At 48.7% G+C, this 10,363-nt stretch overlaps 1 protein-coding gene across 1 annotated transcript; it reads right to left on the bottom strand.

Moving 5' to 3' along the window:
* Positions 1-319: 319 nt before the first annotated feature.
* LOC135083081 (uncharacterized) lies at positions 320-4,336 on the bottom strand. The gene is made up of 6 exons (XM_063977847.1): positions 4,256-4,336; positions 3,293-3,463; positions 2,207-2,290; positions 1,448-1,620; positions 1,072-1,164; positions 320-452 (listed from the first exon to the last, which is right to left on the bottom strand). The coding sequence occupies exons 1-6, from the start codon at positions 4,334-4,336 to the stop codon at positions 320-322; spliced, it is 735 nt and encodes a 244-aa protein (XP_063833917.1).
* Between the last annotated feature and the right edge of the window lie 6,027 nt (positions 4,337-10,363).

Below are 10,363 nucleotides of genomic sequence, written 5' to 3'. Positions count from 1 at the left end.
CAATGAATCCCTACTTCTCCCTTCTCCCTCCTTTCTTCTCAGCACTGGCCCATTTATTTATTGTCCTGAAGCAGTGGTAGGTTTAATACTGGGACGTGTAAAAGTTCTTTTTATTAAGCCTATTTACAGAAATAAATGAGTTTCACTGAGTTTTACCAGTGAAGGTTTTTCTTCTTACCCAAGAGGCTTACCTTACAAGAGAGGGTTCGTGCCTCGAGCTTATGATAATGATGACTTATTGGAGACTTTTCTTACTTAGCCAACCTGCCAATAAGTGCTAAATTACTGGTCAAAACTGAAAAAAATCTTTTGATTAGATTTACCTGACAATGACGGCCAGATCCTGCTGGCACTGCGGCGCGAGGCTGACGGCCCGGGCCACCAGCGTGGCTTTCCCGCAGCCGGCGCCGCCTATGAGGGCGAGGGGAATGTTACTGTCCCCTGTTATATACCTGCAAAAGAACGCAAAGTCATGGTTTAAACCAAGTCGTTGCCAAAATAAAAGAAGAAGAAAAGAGCGCAGAAAGAACGAACTAAGCGCTGCAAATATAAATCGTGTATTCACAAACACATAAAACGGATCCTATAGTTCTGCCTACCCCTCCCTTCGTTCATTTTCTATCCGTCATTGATCCGTTTCACAACCCTTGAGCTTAAAGAAGTACAGGTAAGTAGAAGATACTGCATGTAAAAAGGAGAATAGGTACATCATGTACAGCGGTATCTTGGAATCTTACTTGCTGTAACAATCTGCCAGGCTACGTAGGATGCTTGCCACGAGAAACTTGTCGAGTTATTTTGTCGAACGTTAGCGGCACGTCTTCTTGAACTCTTATGAAAGCTATTTACGCATAAACCACACCAACACGGGCAGTTCTTATGTAGGCAAATGACAGGTCGCGCGGACTGTCATGGGTCCCACGACCTGTCATTGGCCTATTAGATGTCACGCCGGCGATGGCGATCTGCACGCGTTGGTGTGGTTGAAGCTTTAACTTTATCAATTCGCTAAGCGATCTTTTGCGACCGCTTGGGGTTTTTTGGGGTAAGACTCTAATGTCTTGCACTTACGATTTGAGCTCGTTCAAGGTGATTTCTCTATTGGAAGTACATTGCGCCGCTTTCTGGCAGAACGAGAGGTGTTCGCTGATCTCGTCGAATAAACTGCAAACAAGAATAAACGTTACTTACATGGGGTAAGGTGCAATTTAATATACACACGAGACACGCAAACATCTACCGAGAGATGGCGCTGTCTGTAAATTAGACGGCGTTATAAATAGGACGTAATTTATGTCTGACATTTGACAAAAGTTTTGAATGTTGTTTCGTTACACTTGGTGTTAAAAATGAAGATTATTATGAAGAAAAAGATAATGATGATGAAGAAGAAAAATAAATTAAGATGATGACGTTGATGAAAATGATGATGATGGACGAATCTCACCTAGTAGGTATCCCATTATACCCGGCCGGCATCTCATTGTCCGCTATAAGGGCGTCGAGCAACGCGTCGAGTCGCTCGCCGAGCGCCGCGCGAACGCTCTCCGTGTAGTCGTCGTCGGCCGCCGCTCGCCCGCGAACGCTCGCGCGAATTATGTTACGCTCGCTTAGGTGCAGCTGGGAAGAGAGATAGTTTTATAAGTTGACAATTTTAAACTTAGTTTCATTAGTATGAGGTACGAAATTAATTAAGAAAATGTTATTTCGTGGTGATGTTGATTAGTTCGTCTTCGGATCTCCTTATTCCTGATGCGATCTCGTAAAAAAACACTCTCTAGAGCACACTGCAATTTTAAGTTTTTTTATGAGGTGTGTAGCGAGGGCCACGTTTTAGTAGGTCACTTGTCCAAGGTGATAGACATTTGACATAAGCTTCGTCGTCGTCGCCCGCTAGCCACCAGTCAATCTAGAAAATCATTGGGACCGGCTATGTTCAGCATCATCATATCTACCAGATATGATGATGCCTTTTCAAACCTTGAGATCCTTTTGCATGTTATTCAACCGGAGTTTGTTGTAGTTGGAGGTAAGAATCAGTTCCTCCGTGGTTGAGGATTCCGGGTGAAGCTCGCTTCCACCTTCGGCCTGATCCTCACTTACCATCAGGTGAGATACAGGCCAAGAGCTTCCTCGTTGTGGATAAAAAAAATGTTTTCAAACCTTCATAATAATTCATTGCATCTATAGTACATTAGATGTAAACCTTGAGGTCCTTCTGCACGTTGTTCAGCCGGCGCTGCAGCTCGCTATGGTGGGCGTGGTCAGCGGGCTCCAGCGCGTCCCCCGCCTTTATTATTCATTGCATCATAATATAGTACACTAGCGGCCGCCCGCGACTTCGTACGCGTGGATACCGTTTTACCCGCTAGGGGTGAAGTTTCGTAAAATCCTTGCTTAGCGGATGCCTACGTCATAACATCTACCCGCATGCCAAAATCCAGCCCGATCCGTAAAGTGATTTGGGCTGTGCGTTGATAGATCAGTCACCTTTAAGTTATTTAAATTTAGATTAAACTAGCGGCCGCCTGCGACTTCGTACGCATGAATCCAGTTTTAGCCCCTTCATCTATCTTACGCGGTTTAGATTTTTTCATACTAATGTTTTTTCCCGCTAACTCCCGTTCCCGTGGGAATTTTGCAATATCCTGTTGTAACTAAGCTTTAAGTTTCCTAAGGTACCTGCATGCCAAATTTCAAGCGTCTAACTTAAGCGGTTTAGATTTTTCATACAAAAGGATTTTCCCGCTAATTCCCGTTCCCGTGGGAATTTCGGGAATTTCTTTCTTAGTGCACCTCTACGGTACCTAAGCTACGTCCCTTCCAAATTTCAAGTGCCTACGTTTAGCCGTTTAGGCTGTGCGTTGATATGTCACTAAGTCAGTCAGTTTCTCCTTTTAGGTATTATATTTTTGATCACTTAGCTAAGGTAAACATGATGGACATTCGACATGCTTAGTTTTGATTTTGGACGTCTTATAATGGTTGCAAGGATGCAGTCTGCTACCATCAGGTCAATCTGGAAATCCTTAGGTAGGCCTATGATGATGATAATGATTTCCCAAACGTTGAGGTCCTTCAAGCAGCTGGTGGTTTTGCGCGTGTCGGCGGCTCAGGTCAAGAGCATCCCCTTTGCGGAAAAAGTTGTCCTCTGTACAATCAACCAGTGACGATCGGTTCCTGAATTGCGTAGTAACTTGGTGTTGTGACACAAACCTTGAGGTCCTTCTGCACGTTGTTGAGCCGGCGTTGTAACTCCTGCATTCAGTAGTAACTTGCTGTTGACACAAACCTTAAGGTCCTTCTGCACGTTGTTCAGCCGGCGCTGCAGCTCGCTGTGGTGGGCGTGGTCGGCGGGCTCCGCGTCCCCCGCCCCCGCGCCCGCCGCGCCCGCGCCCGCGCGCCACACCCACACACAGCGACGCGCCGCTTCCACGCTCATTAGCACGGTGTGCTGGACTTCCTGGGGACAGAGAGACATAAAAAATAAGTAAAGGACCTTCACACATTGTTAAAAACACCACTTTTTTTTTCAGCCAAATGACGTCCACTGCTCCACAATGAACGGTCCTGCGCTGCCCGCATCCAGGCTCTTCCCGCGACCTTTACCAGATCGTCGGTCCACCTAGTAGGAGGCCTGCCCACGCTACGTCTTCCAGCCCGTGGTCGCCACTCGAGAACTTTCCTGCCCCAACGGCCATCGTCTCTACGAGCTATGTGCCCCGCCCACTGCCACTTGATTTTAGCAATTCTGCGAGCTATGTCGGTTACTTTGGTTCTCCTGCGGATCTCCTCATTTCTGATTCGATCACGCAGAGAAACTCCGAGCATAGCCCGCTCCATCGCCCTTTGGGTGACCTTGAGAAACACCACACGGAATGGAAAAATAGCGAAGGGTGCAAGCAAACAAAAGATGCGGTTCCGGACGTATCGAAAAAGTTCTCCCGCAGCCTCATCAGACTAAACAGGGACAGCATCCGCAAGGTCCTGAGTGTTATAAAACAGCACCTACACAACATAGCACCTACATAACAGAGAGCCTACTGTGCAGGGGATGCATTGAGGCAGAAGAAACACTGCAGCATGTGCTCACGGAATGCAGCAGCGTAGCAGAACAACGGGCTCAATTTCTCTGCCTTCTGGGGGGATCTGGGGTAGTTGGAGTAGAAAGATAAACCACAAATCGCTCACAATGACCCAATCATGAGGCTAAGTGCGGTGTTCGATTGCCCTAACTAACTAACTAACAAGGTACCTGTTCGACGACGGTGGTGAGGTAAGCGTCGCAGGCTTCCTGTGGCAGTGTCCGCACTAAAACGCTGAACGTGCGAACCATCTCGTGGCACAGTATCGTCTCTATTATCTACTAGGCCATAGGGTGGTCACGGTATCGTCCTTATTGTCTAAGCCATAAGGTACCTGTTCCACAACGGTGGTGAGGTAAGCGTCGCAGGCCTCCTGTGGCAGTGTCCGCACTAAAACGCTGAACGTGCGAACAATCTCGTGGCACAGTATCGTCTCTATCTACTAGGCCATAGGGTGGTCACGGTATCGTCCTTATTGTCTAGGCCATAAGGTACCTGTTCGACGACGGTGGTGAGGTAAGCGTCGCAGGCCTCCTGTGGCAGTGTCCGCAGTAAAACGCTGAACGTGCGAACCATCTCGTGGCACAGTATCGTCTCTATTATCTACTAGGTGGTCACGCACGGTATCGTCCTTATTGTCTAGGCCATAAGGTACCTGTTCGACGACGGTGGTGAGGTAAGCGTCGCAGGCCTCCTGTGGCAGCGTGCGCACTAAAACACTGAGCGTTCGCGCCATCTCGCGGCGCCAGCGCGCGGGCGCACCTCGCACCAGCCGGTAGCATGGCGGCGTCGTGCTCGAGTCTAGGCTGTACCTGTGAAGTAAGAGTAGTATAGAATAACTTGTTTATGAGAAAGGGGGAGCGATGAGCGAGGTAAAAATACATACAATCATCGCATCTCTTCAGTAGAACTGTTACGAAATTCAAAACCAGGAACTGGAGTAAGGACGCTCAGCAAGAAAGAGGACCGGGGATGCAGAGCAAACAGCTCCGCATAGGGAAAAATAAATTTCGCTAGGTAGTTCCATTAGGCGCGGATCCAACCCTCAAAAAAGATTGTGGTTGTGGTCACATCACAGAAAATTAGGGCGACAACAGAGCAAAGCGATTGCGCGAATCTTCAGGTTTCGCGATGTGTGGGGCCTAGGAGTAAGAAAGTACTGCACTTACTCTTGACGACTTGTGTCTGTGACGATTATTGGTGAGAACAGGTTACTAACACAGAATAAGTAATAGCACCATGTTACTACTTAACTGCTCAAGAAAGCGGTTCCGTGCATGTGTGTACGTAGAAGACCGTAGTTTGCTATGCAGTCACAGTTTGAAGCTGTTAGACATTAGCTGCTTCAAACTGTCCATGTAAGGCTGGCCTAAAAATGTGCCGACTTACCATTTGTTCAACAAAGCTCTGTTGTACATGAAGACCGTAGTTTGCTATGCAGTCGCAGCTTGAAGCTGCCGGATACTAGCTGCATCAAACTGTCCATGGCGGGTCTAGGAAGGTGCTGACTCACCATGTGTTCAACAAAGCCCTGTCGTACGTAGAAGACCGTAGTTTGCTATTCAGTCGCAGCTTGAAGCTGTCGGATCCATGACAGACCTAAGAAGGTGCTATACTTACCATTTGTTCAACAAAGCTCTGTCGTATGTAGAAGACTGTAGTTTGCTATGCAGTCGCAGTTAGAACCTGTCGGATACTAGCTGGTTCAGGCTGGTGTAGGAAGGTGCTGACTCTTACCATTTGTTCAACAAAGCCCTGTCGTACGTAGAAGACCGTAGTTTGCAAGGCAGTCGCAGCTTGAAGCTGCCGGATACTAGCTGCTTCAAGCTGGTCTAGGAAGGTGCTGACTCACCATTTGTTCAACAGAGCCTTGTCGTTGTCGTCGTCGGCGGCGTCCAGCGCGGCCTTGAAGTCGGCGCACTCCAGCGTGTGCGGCAGCAGCGGCGTGCCCAGCCCCGAGTTCAGGAACAGCACCGGCACCACCACTAGCTATATCTAATGCCCGTCATGGACAGCTTGAAGCAGTTAGAATCGACAGCTTCAAGCTGCGACTGCTACTACGGAAGCAGTTGTAGGTAACTGCTCAAGCGGTTATACACGGACAGCTTGAAGCAGTAAGTAAGCTTCAAGCTGTGACTGCAATCTATGGAGCAGTTGTGACTGCTCGAGCGGTTCAGTCCGTAGTTGTTCCGGATACTAGCTGTATCAAGTTGTCTATGGCGGACCTAAGAAGGTGCCGGCTTACCATTTGTTCAACAAAGCCCTGTCGTACGTAGAAGACCGTAGTTTGCTATTCAGTCGCAGCTTGAAGCTGTCGGATACTAGCTGCTTCAAGCTGGTCTAGGAAGGTGCTGACTTACCATTTGTTCAACAAAGCCTTGTCGTTGTCGTCGTCGGCGGCGTCCAGCGCGGCCTTGAAGTCGGCGCACTCCAGCGTGTGCGGCAGCAGCGGCGTGCCCAGCCCCGAGTTCAGGAACAGCACCGGCACCACCACCAGCTATATCTAATGCCCGCCATACATGACAGCTTGAAGCAGTTAGTATCAAGCTGTGACTGCAATCTATGGAGCAGTTGTAACTGCTCAAGCGGTTCCGTGCATGTGTGTAATGGTGATTCCAGACTGGGCGAACGGGCTCGCGCGGCCCGCTGGTCATCCTGCTCACCCTGTTCTTGAGTGAGCAGGATGTCGAGTTTGCCGCGCGAGCCCGTTCGCCCAGTCTGGACGCACCATAAGAAGACTAGTTTGCTATGCAGTCGCAGCTTGAAGCTGTCTAATAGGTACTAGCTGCTTCAGGAACAGGCACCACCGCGCCTAGTTACTTATGCCCACCATACATGGACAGCTTGAAGCAGTTAGTATCGACAGCTTCAAGCTGAGACTGCATGTAAACTACGGAAGCAGTTGTGATGGTTCGAGCGGTTCCGTAGAAGACTAGTTTGCTAGCAGTCGCAGCTTGAAGCTGCCGGTATACTAGCTGCTTCAAGCTGTCCGTGTACGGCGGGTCTACGAAGCTGCTGACTTACCATTTGTTTACTTTCCCCCGGGACAAACTTGAAATTCATTGGTTGGGTTTATTATGGCGGTCAAGCTGTAGATCCTGGCTACACAGGAGTTGCAGCGGTGGAAACGAGAGGTGGGAATAGTCCCGTTACCATTTGTTTAACAAAGCCCTGTCGTACGTAGAAGACCGTAGTTTGCTATGCAGTCGCAGCTTGAAGCTGCCGGGATACTAGCTGCATCAAGCTGTCCATGGCGGGTCTAGGAATGTGCTGACTCACCATTTGTTTAACAAAGCCCTTTCATACGTAGAAGACTGTAGTTTGCTATGCAGTCACAACTTGAAGCTGTCTGACATTAGTTGCTACAAGCTGTCCATGTAAGGCTGGCCTAAAAATGTGCCGTTTACCATTTGTTCAACAAAGCTCTGTCGTATGTAGAAGACTGTAGTTTGCTATGCAGTCGCAGTTAGAAGCTGTCGGATACTAGCTGCTTCAAGCTGGTCTAGGAAGGTGCCGACTTACCATTTGTTCAACAAAGCCTTGTCGTTGTCGTCGTCGGCGGCGTCCAGCGCGGCCTTGAAGTCGGCGCACTCCAGCGTGTGCGGCAGCAGCGGCGTGCCCAGCCCCGAGTTCAGGAACAGCACCGGCACCACCACTAGCTATATCTAATGCCCGCCATACATGGACAGCTTGAAGCAGTTAGTATCAAGCTGTGACTGCGATCTATGGAGCAGTTGTAACTGCTCAAGCGGTTCCGTGCATGTGTGTAGAAGACTAGTTTGCTATGCTTGAAGCTGTCTGATAGGTACTAGCTGCTTCAGGAACAGGCACCACCGCACCATATCTAATGCCCGCCATACATGGACAGCTTGAAGCAGTTAGTATCGACAGCTTCAAGCTGAGACTGCATGTAAACTACGGAAGCAGTTGTGACTGCTCGAGCGGTTCCGTAGAAGACTAGTTGAAGCTGTCGGATACTAGCTCTTCAAGCTGTCCGTGTACGGCGGGTCTACGAAGCTGCTGACTTACCATTTGTTTACTTTCCCCCGGGACAAACTTGACCTTCACTGATTAGGTTTGTTATGGCGGTCAAGCTGTAGAGGTGGGAATAGTCCCGTTACCATTTGTTTAACAAAGCCCTGTCGTATGTAGAAGACTGTAGTGTGCTATGCAGTCACAACTTGAAGCTGTCTGACATTAGTTGCTTCAAGCTGTCCATGTAAGGCTGGCCTAAAAATGTGCCAACTTACCATTTGTTCAACAAAGCCTTGTCGTACGTAGAAGACCGTAGTTTGCTATGCAGTCGCAGTTAGAAGCTGTCGGATACTAGCTGCTTCTAGCTGTCCGTCTATGGCGAGTCTAAGAAGGTGTTGAACTCACCATTTGTTCAACAAAGCCCTGTCGTACGTAGAAGACCGTAGTGTGCTATGCAGTCACAGCTTGAAGCTGACAGTTAGCTGCTTCAGGCTATCCATGGCAGGTCTTAGAAGGTGCTAACTCACCATTTGTTCAACAAAGCCTTGTCGTTGTCGTCGTCGGCGGCGTCCAGCGCGGCCTTGAAGTCGGCGCACTCCAGCGTGTGCGGCAGCAGCGGCGTGCCCAGCCCCGAGTTCAGGAACAGCACCGGCACCACCACTAGCTATATCTAATGCCCGCCATACATGGACAGCTTGAAGCAGTTAGTATCAACAGCTTCAAGCTGCGACTGCTACTACGGAAGCAGTTGTGACGGCTCGAGCGGTTTCGTAGAAGACTAGTTTGCTAGCAGTCGCAGCTTGAAGCTGCCGGGATACTAGCTGCTTCAAGCTGTGCGTGTACGGCGGGTCTACGAAGCTGCTGACTTACCATTTGTTTACTTTCCCCCGGGACAAACTTGACCTTCATTGGTTGGGTTTTTTATGGCGGTCAAGCTGTATATCCTGGCTACACAGGAGTTGCAGCGGTGGAAACGAGAGGTGGGAATAGTTCCGTTACCATTTGTTTAACAAAGCCCTGTCGTACGTAGAAGACCGTAGTGTGCTATGCAGTCACAACTTGAAGCTGTCTGACATTAGTTGCTTCAAGCTGTCCATGTAAGGCTGGCCTAAAAATGTGCCGACTTACCATTTGTTTAACAAAGCCCTGTCGTACGTAGAAGACCGTAGTTTGCCAGGCGGCCGTAGCTTGAAGCTGTCGGATCCATGACAGACCTAAGAAGGTGCTGACTTACCATTTGTTCAACAAAGCCTTGTCGTTGTCGTCGTCGGCGGCGTCCAGCGCGGCCTTGAAGTCGGCGCACTCCAGCGTGTGCGGCAGCAGCGGCGTGCCCAGCCCCGAGTTCAGGAACAGCACCGGCACCACCGCGCCCAGCTCTGACTGGCCTGCAGGAGGAATTTTATCATTTTAGTAGGCTTTTTTAGAAGGTGGCGCGGCTGACCCTTGAGATCTTTTCCAGCTTCACCGGGTAGAGTAGGTATTTAAATTCACAGGGCTTAGCAATTGTCGGCCGTTTCAAGCGTAGGTACACGTAGGTATAATGACGCTCGAACAAGTTGAAGAGGTTGCTTGTGTTGGATTGTGAATGAAATAGCCCAGCCTACGGCGGGCGTACTCTAGTAGATTCGATCAAGGGAACGTTGGGCTCAGTCAATTATCCTCATAACGCTTATTCGACATCCCATCAGCTTTATAACGAAAATATTTTTGTTATAAAATAGCAACCAATCACACATGCCATAGGTTTAGCCGTTTTGATATGCCGTTGACGGTAAGTAATCGATGTGTGAAGTTTTACGTGTAGAAAAGTAGCCTCAACCTCAGCTCAGCTATACAGAGCACGGGGAAGCGGTGGTCGCGCTGCTGCTCCAGCGGCGAGCGCCAGTGGAGGTCGGCCACGTGTACGAGTCAGCCACGTGCCTTTTGCATGCTGCGTGAATATCTGAGGAACCTTAACCCTGATATATTTTTTTTATTTTTATTTATTGTTCACAAAAAAATACACATCAAATATAAAGATACACTTGCCAAACTGCATTACAGTTTGTCGGCAATAGTTCTCGTCCTTAGTTTTTCGGGCTCAGTTGCACCAGCCTACTTCAACCGTTACCATAGCAGTAACTGGGTGTTTTTTTTGTATGGAATTTAATAGATTTTTGAAGATTATTAAAGTTACAGCAATATGGCGCCACCCAGCCTGAGCATTCATTGTGTTTCCTGCTAATTACTACACTATACTATATCTACTCATGCAATACTTAAAAATTACAACCACTACCACAAATAATACAGTTTTTGAGCTT

Source organism: Ostrinia nubilalis, chromosome 22 (assembly GCF_963855985.1).
Source record: "Ostrinia nubilalis chromosome 22, ilOstNubi1.1, whole genome shotgun sequence".
Classification (NCBI taxonomy): Eukaryota; Metazoa; Arthropoda; class Insecta; order Lepidoptera; family Crambidae; genus Ostrinia; species Ostrinia nubilalis.
This window is presented reverse-complemented; position numbering and strand designations above follow the sequence as displayed.

Coding starts and splice junctions, on each gene's coding strand:
- LOC135083081 (XM_063977847.1), bottom strand. CDS start 4,336: ATGGTTCGCACGTTCAGCGTTTTAGTGCGGACACTGCCACAGGAAGCC. Junction 3,464..4,255: donor TCACCACCGTCGTCGAACAG/GTACCTTGTTAG, acceptor CTCTGTCCCCAG/GAAGTCCAGCACACCGTGCT. Junction 1,165..1,447: donor TATAATGGGATACCTACTAG/GTGAGATTCGTC, acceptor TCTTGTTTGCAG/TTTATTCGACGAGATCAGCG.